Source organism: Mandrillus leucophaeus, unplaced genomic scaffold (genome assembly GCF_000951045.1).
Source record: "Mandrillus leucophaeus isolate KB7577 unplaced genomic scaffold, Mleu.le_1.0 Scaffold308, whole genome shotgun sequence".
NCBI classification, from domain to species: domain Eukaryota; kingdom Metazoa; phylum Chordata; class Mammalia; order Primates; family Cercopithecidae; genus Mandrillus; species Mandrillus leucophaeus.
The window spans coordinates 1060502-1079336 of record NW_012103232.1 but is presented as its reverse complement, the minus strand read 5'-3'; the positions used below and the strand labels follow the sequence as shown (position 1 = coordinate 1079336).

At 54.1% G+C, this 18835-nt stretch overlaps 1 protein-coding gene across 2 annotated transcripts in view; it reads left to right on the top strand.

Annotated features, from left to right (window-relative positions):
• The window catches only part of PPM1F (protein phosphatase, Mg2+/Mn2+ dependent, 1F), a 30307-nt gene extending 15077 nt beyond the window's left edge, over positions 1-15230 (top strand). For both annotated transcript variants that reach the window (XM_011987349.1, XM_011987350.1), the window contains 5 exons: positions 3330-3532; positions 3977-4165; positions 6767-6910; positions 11657-11750; positions 13549-15230. In XM_011987349.1, the coding sequence (XP_011842739.1) occupies positions 3330-3532; positions 3977-4165; positions 6767-6910; positions 11657-11750; positions 13549-13928 (1010 nt within the window). In that variant the 3' untranslated portion in view covers positions 13929-15230. The remainder of the gene's footprint in view (positions 1-3329; positions 3533-3976; positions 4166-6766; positions 6911-11656; positions 11751-13548) is intronic.
• Positions 15231-18835: the final 3605 nt, after the last annotated feature.

Sequence of the window (18835 nt, the reverse complement as noted above, 5' to 3'; positions counted from 1 at the left end):
GAGTGGGGATTGTATTATAAGAAAGAGCGGGAGCTCTTTCTTTCTCTCAGTTCCCCATGTCCTTGGCGTGTAGCCTGTGACACTCAGCTTCTGCCCTGTTTTCTATTACTTGGCTTGGAACTCCTGCCTTCGGCTGACTGGCCCTGACTCACCGTGCTTGCCACATGCACCTGGGCTGGCAGGAGTTCCAGGAGAGTTTGTGCATTGAAGTAATATGAGTCCCTGAAGCCAGAGCCCCCCTGGTCTCCTTTGGGCCTGTTACTGGTTGATCTTTTCTTAGGAAGTCAGGCTTAGGTAGGATTTGGGTATTTTTCCTTTTCAAATGAATATTGTAGCTTGTATTATTTGTTGCTACATAACAAATTGCCCAAAATGTAGTGGCTTAAAACAGCAGACATTTATTCTCCCAGTTTCTGTGGGTCTGGAATCTGGGAGCAGCTTAGCTGGTTCTGGTCCAGGGTCTCTCACTGGGTCGTGGTCACACGGATGCCGGCTGGGCTGGAGGGCTTGCTTCCAAGGTGGTTCCAACACACGGCCATTGGCAGGAGGCCTTGGTCCCATCCCAGGTAGACTCACCATGACGCTGCTTGAGCATCCTCACATCTCAGATTGAGTGATGAGAGGGAGGGAGGAAGAGAGAACACGCAAGGCGGGAGGTGCAGGGCCTCTTTGTTTCATAGCAGCTGAAGCACACGCAGTCACTGCCACTCTCTTCATCAGAAACAGCCAAGTCCTACACTCAGCAGTGAGAAGTGAGCTCCACCTCGTGAAAGGAGAAGTCAAAGAATCTGTGGACGTGCTTTAAAGCCACTGCCATACGAGACTAACACTTGTAATGAAAAATTGGGGAAGTATTAAGAAAGTATACTTCAGGAAAAAGTTGTCCATGGAACTGCCACCTGCAGACCCACTCTGACTCCTTGATTGTGTGCTGTTCCTGCCTTTTTTTTCTGGCCCTGGTGGTTTTCATGGACTTGTGGTTAAACTGCATATGTAATTTTCCTCCTTTTTTCACTTAGTATCATGACATAAGCATTTTACATGCTTTTAAACTTTATAAAAATCCATTTTTTAGTTTTCTGTTTTAAGAGACCAGGTCTCCCTCTGTCGTCCAGACTGGGATGCAGTGGTGTAATCAGGGATCGCTGTAACGACCTCCTGGGCTCAAGGGATCCTCCTGCCCCAGCCTCCAGAATAGCTGGGATTACATATACCACCGCACGCATGCAGCTAATTTATTTATTTATTTATTTATTATTTTATTTTATTTTATTTGGTTTGGTGGTGTTTGTTTGAGACAGAGTCTCGCTCTGTTGTCCAGGCTGGAGTGTAGTGGCGCAATCTTGGCTCACTGCAACCTCTGCCTCCTGGGTTCAAGTGATTCTCCTACTTCAGCCTCCCAAGTAGCTGGGACCACAGGCACATGCCAACACACCCAGCTAATTTTTGTATTTTTAGTAGAGACGGGATTTCTCTTTGTTGATCAGGCTGGTCTCGAATTCCGGACCTCAAGTGATCTGCCTGCCTTGACCTCCCAAAGTGCTGGGACTACAGGCATGAGCCACTGCGCCCCGCCTGTTTGTTTTTAAGAGACAAGGTCTCTTTATGTTATCCAGGCTGGTCTTGCACTCCTGACCTCAAGCAGTCCTCCCACCTCAGCCTCTCAAAGTGCTGGGGTTACAGGCATGAGCCACTATGCCTGGGCTAGTTTTTCTTAATTAAACTTTTTGTTTTGAGATAATCATAGCTGCACATGGAGTTGTAAGAAATAATACAAAGAGATTCCATGTACACTTTACCCAGTTTCCCCCAGTGGTAACATTTTGCAAAACTATAATAAAATATCACCACCAGAATCCTAACATGGTCAAAATACAGAGCAGTTCCATCACCAGGATCCCTCCTGTCACACTTTTAAAGCCATCCTTATGCCTCCACCCCCACAGACCCCATCCCTAACCACTGACAACTACTAATCTTCTTGGCTTCTACTATTTTATTTCAAGAACACATATAAATGGAAGCATATGATGTGTAACTTTGGGGGACTGGTTTAATTCTTTGGAGATTAGCCCAGGTTGTTTGATGCGTCAGGAGTTCATTCTTTGCCATTGTTGAGTAGTATTCGAAGGTATAGGTCGACCACGATTTGTTTAACCATTTCCACACTGAAGGACATCTAGGCCGACTCCAGATTTTGGCTGTTCCAGATAAAGCTGCTATGAACATTTGTGTTCAAGCTTTTATGTGAACAGTCTTCATTGTTCTAGGATAAGTCCGCAGGAGTGCCACAGTGGGGTCATATGGATATTTCATTATGAAAACCATATTTAATAGCAGCTTAATTCTTCATCAAGAGACTCGCTCATTATTATTATTTTTTTTTTTTTAAACGGAGTCTTGCTCTGTTGCCCAGGCTGGAATGCAATGACATGATCTTGGCTTACTACAACCTCCGCCACCCAGGTTCAAGCGATTCTCCTGCCTCAGCCTCCTGAGTAGCTGAGATTATAGGCGACCGCCACCATGCCCGGCTAATTTGTGTATTTTTAGTATAGATGGGGTTTCACCATGTTGGCTAGGCTGGTCTCGAACTCCTGACCTCAGGTGATCTGCCCGCCTCAGCCTCCCAAAGTGCTGGGATTGCAGGTGTGAGCCACCACGCCCGGCTGAGAGTAGATATATAGTATTTCTAATTAATGGGCAATTATAAGTGATTCTGTACTTTGCCTTTAAATTATTTTTGTGTTTCTGATAATTTCTTTTTTTTTTTTTTTTTTTGAGATGGAGTCTCGCTTTGTCGCCCAGGCTGGAGTGCAGTGGCGCAATCTTGGCCCACCACAAGCTCCACCTCCGGGGTTCACGCCATTCTCCTGCCTCAGTCTCTCGAGTAGCTGGGACTACAGGTGCCCGCCACCACGCCCGGCTAATTTTTTGTATTTTTAGTAGAGACGGGGTTTCACTGTGTTAGCCAGGATGGTCTCGATCTCCTGACCTCGTGATCCGCCCGCCCGCCTCGGCTTCCCAAAGTGCAGGGATTACAGGCATGAGCCACCGTACCCGGCCTCTGATGATTTCTTTAGGGTGGGTTCCCATGAGTAGAGTTGCTCCATGGTGGGATGGGAGACTTCAAGGGACAATCTACCGAACTAGATGTTTCTAATTCTGATAACAGGCTGCCATGTGCACATTATTGAGTTGATGTGCTCACCGTGCCCTGGGAGGTGATGGGGGCTGTGCGGGCCCAGGTGGGAGCTGTCAGGGAGCCAGCGAGGCCTCAGCTGGTTTGGTTGGCACTTCCCTGACAATCCCTCCATTGTGCCCATCAGTGTTGGATGCCCAAAGCCTGGCACGGAGTTTCTTTAACCGGCTCTGGGAAGTTGCCGGCCAGTGGCAGAAGCAGGTCCCATTGGCTGCCCGGGCCTCACAGCGGCAGTGGCTGGTCTCCATCCACGCCATCCGGAACACTCGCCGCAAGATGGAGGACCGGCATGTGTCCCTCCCTTCCTTCAACCAGCTCTTCGGCTTGTCTGTGAGTGCTCCTGTCCAGACCCTGGGGAGAGCTTCGGAGGACTGGGACAAGGGTGGGGGCTCCCCAGGTACCGAGAAGAGCTGTCCACCAAGGCCGAGACAGGAGAGACACCTGTCAGTCCCTGAGCTTGCCCAGCAAGAGACTAAGAAGGACAACAGTGTGAGTCTGTTATGAGGGAGGCTTGGGTGCCATGTTCCCCTGACTCCAGCACCAGGAGTCACCTGGGGCAGCCCTTCATTTTATGCTTGTAGCAACTCAGAACAGATGGTGAAACCGAGGCTCCCGCGAGCTGTCCTTTTCCAAACCTCCCAGCTCATACACACATAAGCTGGGCAAAGGCCATACTGATTCTCCCAGACTCTACCCCATCAGTGCCTGGTGCCACACCCCCCTGGGAGCAGCCTGGGTCCTGCGGGTCTGTGACTCCCACCGCATTCCCACCAGGACCCTGTGGACCGTGCCTACTTTGCTGTGTTTGATGGTCACGGAGGCGTGGATGCTGCGAGGTACGCTGCTGTCCACGTGCACACCAACGCTGCCCGCCAGCCAGAGCTGCCCACAGACCCTGCAGGAGCCCTCAGAGAAGCCTTCCGGCGTACTGACCAGATGTTTCTCAGGAAAGCCAAGCGAGAGGTGAGGACTGGCAGCTGGGCCTCGGGTGCAGTTTGGAGGCCAGTGAGAGTCCTGGCCTCTGCAGCAGGAAAAACGCCAAAGGGGCTAGTGGTACCAGAAGGTCCTCACTAAACACTGCCGGTGGTCCTGCCGTTTCTTCTTACAGTATGAGGCTAAAGGGGCTTGGTTCTCACTTGAACGGAAGCAGCACAAAGCCTGCCCCAATTCAGCATGCTGGGCCTCCAGGCCACATAGACCTGCCTGGTGTAGAGGGTCTGCTGGCCTCAGGGAAGACAGCCTGTGGTCAAGTGTTCCTGGGATTTTGTTTTAATGAGATATGGCAAGGTGACAGACACAGACTGGTACCTTAGCAAAGAGTTTACTACTCACAGTTCCCGAGAGGAGGGGCCACGCCTCATAGGGCCGTGCATGGGAAGCACTGAGGTAGTCGGGACGCAGAGGGAAGAGAGGGAAGCTGGGTCGGAGCCTTCTCTGCATCCTCCCCAGGTGTTGGCTGTCTCGAGGAATCAGCTGGCCCAGGAAGGGGCAGCCCCTCCAGGACCAGCAAGGCCCCAAGATGTCAAAGCATCGTAAAAGGGGGAATATGTAAAACGTGTTTAATCTACTGCCTGCCTCCCCTTTCTCCTCTAGGCAGGGTCTCAGCAGACTACCGATGTCCTCTGGGAACACTCCTTCCTCGGGAGTTACAGCCACGTGTAGGGATGAGGCATTTGTTTCTGAAAGAAGAAAGAACAGGCCGGGCGCGGTGGCTCAAGCCTGTAATCCCAGCACTTTGGGAGGCCGAGACGGGCGGATCACGAGGTCAGGAGGTCGAGACCATCCTGGCTAACACAGTGAAACCCCGTCTCTACTAAAAAAAAATACAAAAAACTAGCCGGGCGAGGTGGCGGGCGCCTGTCGTCCCAGCTACTCGGGAGGCTGAGGCAGGAGAATGGCGCAAACCCGGGAGGCGGAGCTTGCAGTGAGCTGAGATCCGGCCACTGCACTCCAGCCCGGGCGACAGCGCGAGACTCCGTCTCAAAAAAAAAAAAACAAACAAAAAAAAAAACACAAATGCATCAGGCCCCTCCTCTGTGAACTTACACACTCTGAACCTCACCAGCAGAATTTCACTAGGTCCTCCTTGTAGCCCTGTGAGGTGAATACTAACATTGTACCCATTGTAGACATCGGGAAACTGAGGCTCAGATTGCCCTAATGAGAAGACACCAGGGGAAAGGTGCACTTTTGTCACACGCGCTGAGCACAGACCTTCGTGGAAATTAGCAGAGCCGGGCTTTGCATCTCAATAGAAACCCGTGCAGTCTCTGCAGCTGCAAGGACCCCACTGAAAAGCAGTCAGGCCTCCACTCCTGGCCCCTCACCTCACTCCACCCCCCAGGAAGTGACAAAGGCCTCTAGCTCAAGGCTGCCTCTCAGAGTAGAAAAGGGGTTCTCTGAAGCAGGTATAACCGCTTTATTGAGGCTGAGCACAGTGGCTCATGCCTGTAATCCCAGCACTTTGGGAGGCAGAGGCTGGTGGATCACTTCAGGTTAGGAGTTTGAGACCAGCCTGACCAATGTGGTGAAACCTCATCTCTACTAAAAATACAAAAATCGGGTGTTGGCTCACACCTGTAATACCAGAACTTTGGGAAACTGAGGTCGGTGGATCACTTGAGATCAGGAGTTTGAGACCAGCCTGGCAAAAATGGTGAAACTCTGCCGCTACTAAAAATAATTTTAAAAATTAGCCAGGTGTGGTGGCACGTGCCAGTAGTCCCAGCTACTCGGGAGGCTGAGGCATGAGAATCACTTGAGCCCAGGAGATGGAGGTTGCAGTGAGCCAAGACTGTGCCACTGCACTCCAGCCTAGGCGACAGAGCGAGACTTTGTCTCTAAATCAATAAATAGCCGGGCACAGTGACTCACGCCTGTAATCCTAGCACTTTGGGAGGCCAAGGCAGGCAGATTGCCTGAACTCAGGAGTTCAAGACCAGCCCGGCAAATATGCAAAACCCCATCTCTACTAAAAACACAAAAAATTAGCCAGGCGTCGGTGTGTATGCCTGTAATCTCAGCTAGTCGGGAGGCTGAGGCAGGAGATTCACTTGAACCTGGGAGGCGAAAGTTGCAGTGAGCCGAGATTGCGCCATTGCACTCCAGCCTGGTTGACAGAGTGAGACTCTGTCTCAAAAAAATAAATAAACATCTTTATTGAGATACAATTTAAGTGGTGCATATTTAAAGTCCACAATTTGGCAAGTTTTGGCTTATACGCATGTACACCTGTGGATTCCTCACTGCAGTAACGGGCGTATTTATCACCCCCGGAAGCTTCATCCTGCCCCGTGTCATCCTCTGCCCTTCCCTGTGCACTCCCCAGACAGCCCCTCATCTCCTTTCTGACACTGCAGACAGTTTGCATTTTCCAGAGGTGGATGTGAATGGGGAGCTGCAGGATGCGCTCTCCTGTCCCTCAGTGTGAGGTTCAGTACGAGCCATTGCGTGGCTCAGCGGTTCTGCCCATTTCTGGCTAAGGTTCAGCCTATACCGCATGTGCCTGCAGTGCAGACCCGTCCCCACCTCCTGTGAACTCTCATGGGCCCTTTCTTCCTGCAGCGGCTGCAGAGCGGCACCACAGGTGTGTGTGCGCTCATTGCAGGAGTGACCCTGCACGTCGCCTGGCTCGGGGACTCCCAGGTCATTTTGGTACAGCAGGGACAGGTGGTGAAGCTGATGGAGCCACACAGACCAGAACGGCAGGTAAGGGGATCCCTCTGCCCAGGCCCAGGATATTCCCAGCCACCATCATGCTGGACCCACAGGGGAACCCCAGCCTGGGAACCTCAGGAAGTACTAATCCTGGCACCTTTCAAGAGGGAGGGCTCCCCACCTGACTTGAGTCCCAAGGGGTCCCACGTGAGCCCTTCCTGAGAGCTCTGTGGGTCACAGCTATATGGAGCCCAGAGCTCCAGGGGAGAGCAGAGCCCTCTGCACTGACAGGCATCCCAGTGCAGTCAGCGCAGCCCAGTGCAGACCAGAACCTGTCCAACACACGGACAAGGAGGCCACAGGCTGTGGATGAGGGGGCCTCGGGGAAGTGACGCTGCCCTGGGACTGGAGGGAACCTGGCTTGGGGCTGTACTGAGTAGAGGCTACCCTGGCACTCAGGTCATTACCTGGACCTGAAGATGACAGTCCCACTCAGACTTCTTCTCACAAGACTGTCTCGTCCATGTGTCTCCTGAGGTCAGATTGCGAGCATTTAGATACCATGGAATGACTGTTTATCCCTCAAACCCCACTTTTCCCACATGCTGCTCTCCACTAGTTATGTTGAATTAACCATGCACATGGTGGATAATTCTACATCAGCACGTAGGAGCACTCATCCTTTCTTGGGGCTGTGGACATTGCATGCATCATGCAGTCCCTTCTGGGTGAGCATGAAGATCTTTTCAGTCTTTCGGTGTTGAAAACAATGCATCTGTACCTACTTTGTGCAGCATTAATTGCTCAAGAGTCAAGTGTATCTGGATCTGTAGGACACATCCCCAGAAGTGGGATGGCTGGGTTGGAACTGATGCATGTACAGTCTGGGTAGATTTGTCAAGCTGCCCACCTCAGGCCATGCCAGCCTGGGCTGGCACTACATGCCCAAGAAGGTCCATTTCCCCACAGTCCCACCAGCTTGCAGGATTCTTCCTGTCAGGTAAGAAGGCTGTCTTGGGGCAATTGTTGAGTTTGCTTTTCTGTTACAGAGTGAGTTTGAGCATCTTTTCAAAAGCTGAAGATCATTTACACAGCCTTTCCTGCAAACACTGTTTTTTCCTTTGCCTGTTTTTCTTACCAGTTTATAGGTTCCTTGTATATGTTAAGGAGGTTGGTTCGTTATCTGTGATTTGCAAATATTTTTCCATGCATCTTTTCTCTTTTATTTTTGTGTATGGGCTTTTGCTACATGGAAGTTTTGTTTTTCTGTAGTTGAGTTGAGTAGTCTTTGTTTTTGTGGCTTCTGGGTTTGGAAAGCACGGCAGAGATCACCAGGACTCGATGATTGTAACAGTCGGGGCAGCCGCGTTCCTTGGCCTTTCACCGCGGCTTATGGTCTGGGCTGGGCCCCTGTACGTCCTCTCCCCGTTGTACAGAGGAGAAAACTGAGGCTCAGTCACTTGCCCAGAGCACACTGCCAAAGTCACAGATAGTCTCTGCCACTCCCCTGCCTCCGCCGTCAGGGAATTTGGCACCTGCTGCCTAGTGGGCTCTCCTTCCCAGGACGTGCAGTCAGATAAAATGTGGCCAAGTCAGGATTCATGCTGGGCCCACTCCCACCTGCTGCTTGCACACCTGCAGGCTCAGCATTCAGCACCCCCTTAAAGCCCAGTGGGGACTTTGTTCAAACACTGCCTGAGCCCTGCAGTATGGCACCATGGCAGAGCATGGACAGACGGCCTTGCCTGGTCCCAGCTCCACCACTTCCAAGTCCATCACACGGGGGTCCCTGGAGGTTTGGGCTAAGGATTGTGTGGGCCAGTGCATGTGGAGTGCAGAGATCAGAGCCTGCACAAGAGAAGCACACGCAAGGGTCTGTGTTCTTGGCTGCAGCCTACTTGGGCCAAGGAGTTCAGATCCAGTGCCCTGCCACCATGCTCTGTAGGCTTGGCCCCTCCTGCTGTGATGCTGATCACAGCCCTCCACAGCATCCAGGCCTAGAGAATTAATCACAGATCCAGGCCAAGGTTCTGCCACAAAAACAAGCATCATGTTGGTTACAAGGGCAAGAAACTGGCCTCAACCTGGTGAGCTTCAACGGGGGTCCAGCAGCAGCCCAGAGCAGCTTCGAGGAGTACATGGGGAGTTCATGGTGCTCTGCCTTGTTCTGCAGCTGTCTGAACAGTCTCCTGCCTCTGCACTCAGTTCAGCCTCCAAGCACTGAGTACCCACTCTGCACAGGATACTTTGTAGAGGCAGTGAGATAACACAGGACCCACTTCCTGCCTCTGAGTCTAATGGGGGAGCAGGAGGAGGGCAACGACCTGGGTAGGATGTAGCAGAGATGAATGGAATGGAGTCGCATCTCAGGCAGATGCAACTCCTGCAGGCCAGGGGAGAGGCCAGGAGGAAAGGGCAGGTTATGCTAGAATCGGGGCCAGGTGTGGTGGTGCGCCTCAAGTGATCCTCCCACCTCTCAAGCCTTAGGAGACAGGAGGATGGCTTGAGCCCTAGAGGTCGAGGCTGCAGTGAGCTATGTTCATGACACTGCACTCCAGCCTTGGCAACAGAGCGAGACCCTGTCTCCAAAAACAAACAAACAAACAACCAAAATCAGTGAGTAGGAGACTCATGGGGAAGTCCGGGAGAAGACCCCTTAGCTGGGGATGTGTTAGTCCTGGACCAGGCTGAGCCTGGCTAGTGTGTAATGGAAGCAGGAGCCACTGGAGGGGAGGAGGACCCAGGTGCAGGGCCAGGGTTAGAAGGGTGAGCCCAGGGAACCTGCACAGCCAGGGTTGGCGCAGTCTGTCCAGCACAGGAGATGGGGCATGGTGGGAGAGGGGATCACAGGCTTCAGGTAGGAAGGTTCTCAGCTGAGAAAGCCTGCATGGCCCCCTGCTGGGGAGAGCCCACCTCCAGAGGGCATGGGGAGCAGATTGCAGTTCATCCTCCATCACCCGCCCACGTGCCTGCCTCTAGGACATTGAGGGGCTGGAGTGGGCTGGGGTGTGTGGGAGACAGAAGCAGAGAAAGGCTCCTGATTCTCCCTGGAGCCTCCCACACTCACAGCCCCTCCCCAGGGAATGCCTCTGAGGCAAGGGGAGGAGGCGCTGCTTCCTGTGCAGCTCCTTGCTGTCTGCAGGCGTCTTCACGCGTGTGTGGGCACATATATGTGTGAACATTCGTGCGTACTGTGTGTTCGTCCACCTGCCTCTCCCCACACCCTTTCTCCTCCCCTCTTCTTCGCTCTCTCCTGCTCTTCCCCCCTTCCTGGTCCTCCTTGCCTTTCCCTTGCCCTGCTCAGACCCCAGAGGTGGCAGATCTTAGACCCAGAGAGAGCCCTGAGGTCCCTGTTTCTGCCTCCTTCATGGCTTGATTCCCCAGCTCAGCTGGGACAGGAGCACCCAGCCCACCAGGCTGGTCCAGTTGCCACACAGGCTCATGGCTGCGGCATCCAGGAAGGCCAGGACTCCTGCAAACCCACATCATTCCCACCACGATGCCCTCTGCAGGGGAGCCACACGAGGAGGCCTCCTCGGTGCAGGCGTCTGGAGAGGGTTCCCTCCCCCAGGCCTCCCGCAGTGCATGTCCATCTGCTCTGGGGAGGGGATTGGCTGATACCCCAATCTGTCTAGGGGACACCATCACCTGGGGCATCAGAGTTCTCATGCCCAGCTGGTGCTGTGCTTGGGGACTAGAAGGGCTGGTGCTGCATGGGGTCAGGAGGTTTACCTGATAAGGGAAACTGGTAAAGGATGCCCTCTTTCCCCAGTAGACTTGGGAGGTACCTCACTCCCAGGGTGCCTCTGTCACTCTGTCAGGGATGCTGCTGTGCAGGCTTCAGGCAGCAGGCTGTCATCAGGGCAGCCTCTGCCTCGGGCAGAGGCTGATAGGACCAAAGAAGTTTCTAGAGGACTTGTGGCTGGACCAAGCCTCTGTCCTGTCCCTGGAGGAACCCAGGCCTGGAGTGTTGTGGTCCCCAGGTGAGTGGAGACTGTGCCTGGGCTGAGCTTGGGTAGAGGAGGATAAGAACTAGGTGGGGCACAGTGGCTCACACCTGAATCCCAACACTTTGGGAGGCCGAGGAGGGCAGATCTTGAGGTCAGGAGTTCGAGACCAGTCTGCCCAACTTGGCAAAACCCCATCTCTAATAAAAACACAAAAAAATTAGCCACGCATGGTGGCGGGCCCTTGTAGTCCCAGCTACTTGGAAGGCTGAGGCAAGAGAATCACTTGAACCCAGGAGGCAGAGGTTGCAGCGAGCCAAGATCGTGCCACTGCACTCCAGCCTGGGCGACAGAGCGAGACTCTGTCTCAAAAAAAAAAAAAAAGAACTGGGTGGGCACAGGCTGCCGTCAGGGCCTGGCTCAGGCTTCCCTGCTGTGTGACCACTCATGTCACATGTTCTGTCTTGGCCCAGCAGCTTTCAGGGCAGGGACAGTGTCCCCGAGCTAGAGACAGGGAAGCAGAGGGATCTGCTGTCTGTGTCAGGCTCGCAAGCCTGGTGAGTGCCTCCCTGACCCAGAATGCTGCACAGGGGCGCAGGCACCGCTAGGTGGCCTCAGGTGGTCCGTTCATTTTACCATTTGTGCAACTAAAGGACTGTGGGTTGTGTATAATTTCTCACTGTTTTTAATGACCCTAGTTTGGGTGCATCTCTGAGCCTCCTGGCTTTGTTCAAGTGCTGCAGCTTTGAATGCCATCTTAGAAGCAGCTCTGCCTCTGCTCAGGTAGCAGCAGGGAGCTCCACACCCCATCCCCCGGCCCTGGCCCCCGACTCTGGCTGTGTTTCTGCAGGATGAGAAGGCACGCATTGAAGCATTGGGTGGCTTTGTGTCTCACATGGACTGCTGGAGAGTCAACGGGACCCTGGCCGTCTCCAGAGCCATTGGTGAGAGCCAAAGAGGCCGACCCAAGTGAGAGAAGGTCTCTCAGAAGCCCAGGCCTCTGGAGTGTGGCCTGCAGCTCACCAGGGGTTCAGGGAGGCAGTGCGGTGGGCCGAGGGGATTTGTCATGCACTGGGGTGATATCCTCCTAGTGTGAAGGGAACAGGGCAGATTCAGAGACTGCAGCACGAGTAATTGAGTGTAAGTTACACTGTATGTTATTATCTCACCTAAAACAGCTCCTACAAATCTCGTAGAAACCTGTGCCTCGCTACCCTGTGGGCTGGAAGTAAAGCTTCCAATATTCCAGAAATGAGGTTTATCCTCCTCCCGCATTCATGCTGACGATCCTTTTTTCTCTTTTGGGAAAAATGTGGGTTTGCTGGCCAGGGTGGCTCATGCCTGTAATTCCAGCACTTTGGGAGGCCGAAGTGGGTGGATTACCTGAGGTCAGGAGTTCGAAACTAGCCTGTCTAATATGATGAAACCCCATCTGTACTAAAAAATACATACATACAAAAAATTAGCCAGGCGTGGTAGTGAGCCCCTGTAATCCCAGCTACTCGGGAGGCTGAGGCAGGAGAATCGCTTGAACCCAGGAGGTGGAGGTTGCAGTGAGCTGAGATCACGCCACTGCACTCCAACCTGGGTAACAAGGAAAACTCCGTCTCAAAAAACAAAAATAATAAAAATTTTAAAAAGTAATGGATCTGGCTGGGCATGGTAGCTCACACCTGTAATCCCAGCACTTTGGGAGGCCAAGGCAGGCAGATCACCTGAGGTCTGAAGTTCGAGACCAGCCTGGCCAACATGGTGAAACCCCTTCTCTACAAAAAATACAAAATTAGCTGGGTGTGGTGGCACGCGCCTGTAATCCCAGTTACTTGGGAGGCTGAGGCAGGAAAAGCACTTGAACCTGGAGGCAGAGGTTACAGTGAGCCAAGATCGTGCCACTGTACTCCAGCCTGGGCAACAGAGCCAGACTATGTCTCAAAAGAAAAAAAAAACTAGCCAGGCGTAGTGGCTCATGCCGGTAATCCCAGCACTTTAGGGAGCCGAGACAGGCAGACCACCTGACGTCAGGAGTTCGAGACCAGCCTGACCGACATGGTGAAACCCCATCTCTACTAAAAATACAAAAAAAAATGAGCCAGGCATGGTGGTGCATGCCTGTAATCGCAGCTACTCGGGAGACTGAGGCAGGAGAATCACTTGAACCCAGGAGGCAGAGGTTGCAGTGAGCCAAGATTGTGCCACTGCACTCCAGCCTGGGTGACAAGAGCGAAACTCCATCTCAAAAAAAAAAAAAAAAAAAGTAGTGGGTCCAGTCTGCATCTCATTGTCTCAGCATGCAGTCACTGCCAGCTCTCAGGCTGTGCGCCCCGTGACCACACCTGCTCCTTCCTGGTACTTAAAAAATCTCTCCCTCCCCAGCTGATTGCCAGGGATTTGGCACCTATCCCTCTGACCCCTCTGAAACATTCTGTCCTTTTTGGCAGATGTGGCACCTTCTTGACAGCCCCTCTTCAGGCTGTGTCTCTCCTTGTGTCTCTGGACACTCCAGGAAGCGAGGCCAGGATGGGGAAGCTAGGGCAGAGAAAGGGGGAGCTCACAGGCCAAGGTCAGGGGGTTCCATTCCCAGGCAAGCAGGAAGCACTGGGCAGTTTGCATAAAGGAGCGATAGACCCCGTGAGAGCAGGTTAGTCTCTGTCCCCGCAGGACGTGAGGTCTGGGCCTGGGTGGGTGGGGAGGAAGCAGCGGACACTGTGGTCCTCTAACCCGGGCTCTTCTCTGCCTGTCCAGGGGATGTCTTCCAGAAGCCCTACGTGTCTGGGGAGGCCGATGCAGCTTCCCGGGCGCTAACAGGCTCCGAGGACTACCTGCTGCTCGCCTGCGATGGCTTCTTTGATGTCGTACCCCACCAGGAAGTTGTTGGCCTCGTCCAGAGCCACCTGATGAGGCACCAGGGCAGCGGGCTCCATGTTGCTGAGGAGCTGGTGTCTGCGGCCCGGGAGCGGGGGTCCCACGACAACATCACGGTCATGGTGGTTTTCCTCAGGGACCCCCAAGAGCTGCTGGAGGGCGGGAACCAGGGAGCAGGGGACCCCCAGGCAGGTGGGAGGAGCCAGGACTTGCCCTCCAGCCTTCCAGAAACTGAGACCCAGGCTCCACCAAGAAGCTAGGTGGTCCAGGCCCCTGCCCTCCCCTTCCTCCCACCCTGTCCTTCTCTCCCTCAGAGGCCTCAGGACCCAACAGGTGGCAGGCAGTGGACAGGGCGCCCGCCCCACAGTGCTTTCCCCAGCACTCCAGAGCCACTCGGGATGCCCCCCACAGCCCGTCCTGGTGGCTGTGGAACTGCACTGGGTGGCGGGCAGATGGTGGAAGGCAGCCTAGGAGACCACACCAAAGAGAAGATGGACCGGCTCTTACTCCCAGCTCCCATGGGGCCCGGGGTGGGACCAGAGGTCATAGGTGCCCAACGGCAGCCAAACCAAAGACACTGGTGTGCGTGGAGCAGCATGGTCATGCATGTGGGACCCTGGGGCGGTCCCAGGAGCCAAACTCTTGAAGCACCCCCTGGGTCAGGCCCAGCAGCGGGGTGGCCAGCCCCAGTTTCCCATTGCTCCTCTCTGCGGCCGGGGCCGGGTGGGTTCATATTTACAGATATGCCCAGCCAGTCCTGGTCGGCCACACCGGTGTCCCAAAGAGGAGAGCGCAGCAGGGCCAGGGTCTGTTCTGTAGCAGCCACCCCCCTGCCCCTGCTCCATGGCAGCCGTGATGTGCTTGGGCCCACCAGGGCCTTCCGGGCTGCTCTCTTCCCTGAGCTCAGAACCGGCGATGCACATGTGTCTTTTGTTGGTGTGTTTGTTTGTTTGTTTGTTTTCCAGGGAGGTCTAATTCAGAAGCAGTATTCAAGGTTTTCTCTTTATCAGTGCCAAGATGACCTGTTGTGTCATATAATTTAAGCAGAGCTTAGCATTTATTTTATTCTTTAGAAAACTTAATTATTTACTTTTTTAAAGCTATTTTTCAAGGAACGTTTTTTTGCAGTATTACTGAATTTATTTTCTAAATCAGGATTGAAACAGGAATTTTTCCAGGTGGTGTTAATAAGCCATTCAAGTGCCTTACACAGCTTTGAAGAAACTAGGACTGCAGTGGGCTCGGATAGGCCCACTGAGGTTTTTAGAAAAGCAGGATTTGTTTTGTTAGGGAGGCATGATTTTGGTGAGATATTTCTGGAAGAGTTTTCCGCCTCTTTGTGATGCTGAGCACCCCCAAGGTTCCCCCCAACCCCAGGTGACTGGCAGGAGCTGCGACTGCCGTGTGGTGGTGCCTGGGCCCGACAGCGGGGCTCTGGGCATCCCAGGTGACTTTGGCCCATCTGCCTGCATTCCCACCCCCTCGGGCCTGGCTGGATCCCGGGCAGAGGGACCTTGCTGCTGTGTGACTGGAACATTCCCAAATGTCTTGTGAATTTGTAATCAAATTGGTCTCATTGGGAAAGACGCTTAATTAAGAGACTCAGGCAAGCGCAGAGGCAGCCCGTGTGTCTCTGGCTTAGTCTGGAGGCAGTGGGGGTGCTGCTGGGAGTCCATGGCACAGGCCACAGCCCCTCACCTTGCCACGGTGGCTGGTAGCACGCCTGTCTTGCTCTGCCCCATGCCCTGAGCAGGCATGAGAGCTCCATGTCCCCTAGCGCACCCTGAGACGGGGCTCACAAGCGACGGTCCTGGGTGCCTCAGGGAGCTCACTGAGGGTGTGCGAAGTTGAAAGTGGCAAGGCTGTCAGGTAGAGGGAAGAGGTCAGGTGGCTAGGGGAGGACTCAGAGGCCTCCTGCAGGGCCAAGCACTGCAGAAAGGGCTGAGCTGGAGGTTGGCAGGGCTGCTCCAGGCAGGTCAGAGCAGGGCAGGGGGAGGAGAGGAGAAAGGGAGGAAGCTGGGCTGTGTGGTCTCCATAGAGGCATTCAGAGTCTACCTGCAGACAGCGGGAGCCCCAGGAAGGTCTGCACAACTGTACCCCAAGCGCCTCGGCCTCCTCTCAGCTTGCTGAGGAGGCACACTAGAGCCGCCTTCCTGAAGGGAGCACTCTGTCCCATAAGGAACGGGGAACTAGGCTTGCTGGGGCCCCACCTGCACACCCAGCCTTACCCTGCATTCTCATAGCACAGATGAGGTTGAGACCATGCAGTTGATGCATTGCTTAAGGTCTCTTACAAAAAAAAACACCTTAAACATAGTCACTGTCGTTCAGACATTCAGAGAATGGTTGGCCACCAACAATGACCAAATATTGCTTGGCTTAACTTGAAGGCCTGCTGTCTCCTTCTGGGGGTCAGCATCCAGAGTCCTGGTGCCCTCTCAGCACAGGCCCAGTCAGACACAGGGACGCAGCTCCACCCTCACCACCAGCCCACCCTGCCTGTGGGCATAACCTTGACGAAGGGAGAGAATGATTGGCATCTGCTTTTCTCTTTTCTTTGCTAATAATTATGTTCCTGGCTGCCAAGAGTAGAGTTTCACCCTGTGGAGGTTCGGCTCATATCACCTGGTGGTCTGATTCATACCTTAGCCTGAGGCTCCACCAGAAGATCTTGCAGCCTCAGTGTATGGGAAACCCTTTCCCCAGGCTTGTCCCAGTGCCACCGCTCCCCACCCCTGAGCCAGGACCCCAGAGGATGGCCATGCCCCATGCCTGGCAGAGGTCTGGTGCCAGCACTGGGAGCTGCTCTGTCCTTGCTTTGGGGCCGAGGGAGCCCTCATCCACCCCCGCACAGCAGCTGGACACAGAGGAGCGCTCTTCCATCTTGACCAGGACCGCACCGAGAGGCACCAGGTGTCTTCAGCCTCCAGCCTCCTGGGCGACCTTCTCTTCCAGCCACAGTCCCATGAGGGCCCCTAGCCAGGGACGCTTGTCTGTAAATTGTAATCCTTTCTCCAGCCCGGCTCTCCACTTGTTCCTTGTGTGAGCTGAGCAGGCAGTGCACCTCTGAGTGTCCCTTTTGTAAGGCCCCGGGGTTGCACTGAGTCTGCAGAGGCCGCGACCTCCTGGAACGCTGTGGGTGCAGGTGAGCCAGCATGTCCTAGGGAGATATTGCCAGCACACAGGGCCCTCCCGCCGCCAGCACCAGCGGGGTAGAGTGGTTCAGTGTTATTAGTGTCTATTATTAAAATTAAGTGGGCTGAAAAAGAATGGAGCTCCAGATACCAGCACTGTATATGAAATACAAAAGCTGGGGAAGTGGGGCCTGCCTTACAGGTGTGGCTGACTCTGAGCCCAGGCCTGCAGGGGTGGGGGCGGTCCCTCAGAATCCCAGAGGCAGCCCCAACCTCAGAACCCAGGATAGGAAATGGGTGTGTTTAGTGGGGAAAGGGACAGGGTGTGGGTGGCAGGGCCAGCATGCAGCCCCCTCCCTCTCCCCTCCTCTCCCGTGGTGAGCCCAGCATGGGCACTGGGCCACCTCAGCCGTGTTCCCGGGGCTAGGAGGACAGCTCTGGCCCTTCCTAGGCCTAGCCTCACCCCAAGCTAAATGTAACCCAGTTGGACTCTGTTAAAGGAAGCAGTGTTTTGGGTTCGATTCTGCCTCTGTAGCTCAAAGGGGGCGGCCCCCAGAGTCCTGTGCGTTCTGCCAAAAGCTATGCCAAGTCCATAGCTTTGCCAAATGCACGGAGCTCTGCCATTCCAGTGTGGTGCAGGCCTTGCCAAGGGTTTATCTGCATGCGTCTCGGTGGGCTTGTCCTGCATGGGAGTTGTGTTCCTGTGCAAGGGGGAGCCTTGCTCCAGGACAGGATGACTGTCTTCCCTGTTCTTAGGGACAAGTCCCAAGATGCCAGAAAGGCAGTCTCCCAAGGGCCCACCATGCAGAAGTGTCAATAAACCACGAGTTCTGAACTCTGTCGCCCGAGTCCTGCCTTCTTCCTGACTTCTGAGCATCTTGTCCCCTTTGATGTCCAGGATGTGTTTGGAAGCTGCTTTAATATTGGGGACCATCTGCAAGTCTTGTGAAGCAAGCAGACAAATTCTGGAGAGAGCCCTGGTGGCCTGCACCCCCCTAGTCTGGCCGGCAGCCTTATTTTCCTCCCTGAGGGGCTCTGAGCCCATCCCACCATCAGCAGGAAGGTGACAAACAGGAAAGGGATTAAGCCCCTGGACATCACATTGGGGAGCCACAGGAGCATTGAGGACCCTCATTTTATCCAGGAGCCTGATGTGCCCTAGGTGGTTCCATCCTGAGGATGGAGACCCTCTGACATGACGCTCTTGAGACCCACCATTTATACCCTCCTGGCACCTCCTGAGGCCAAGTGCAGTGGTGCACACCTGTAATCCCAGCACTTTGGGAGGCTGAGGTAGGAGGATCTCTTGAGCTCAGGAGTTTGAGACCAGCCTGGGCTACATAGGCAGTCCCCCATCTCTACAAATAATCAAAAAATTCTCTTGATTGAGAAAGGAACCAAATATCAAAAGGCAGTGAAGAATTGGGGACTCTGAGAAGGGCGACTTTCCAAGGCTTGGACCCCTTAGAAGCTTTGCAGCCTAGGGGCACTTGACCCCTGTGTGATAAGCCGAATCCTCTTTGTCTTAGGGGTGACTTGGTGGCTGGCTCATGGGCACAAGCCTGTAGTCCCAGCTACTTAGGAGACTGAGGCAGGAGGATTGCTTAAGTTTGAGGAGCTTGAGGCTGCAGTGAGCTAGGATTGCACCACTGCACTCCATCCTGGGTGACAGAGCGAGACCCTGTCTCAAAGAACAAAGCACTGAGCCTTTCTTCTGCCCGACCCCGCTCCCGCCACACCACTCCCCAATCCTCGAAGCCTGCGTGGCAGTTGTCCGACATGGGAGCTTGGCTGCTGCCCATAAGCAAGTCCACTGCAGGTTCACTGCTGGTGCTTCCCAAGGGTCAGGATTACAGGGGGTTCTTTTTTCCTCCCTGCTTTAGGTTTTCTTCTAAATCCTAATTTTTTTCTTTTTTTTTTTTTTTGAGACAGAGTCTCCCTCTGTCGTCCAGGCTGGAGTGCAGTGGCCGGATCTCAGCTCACTGCAAGCTCCGCCTCCCGGGTTCACGCCATTCTCCTGCCTCAGCCTCCCG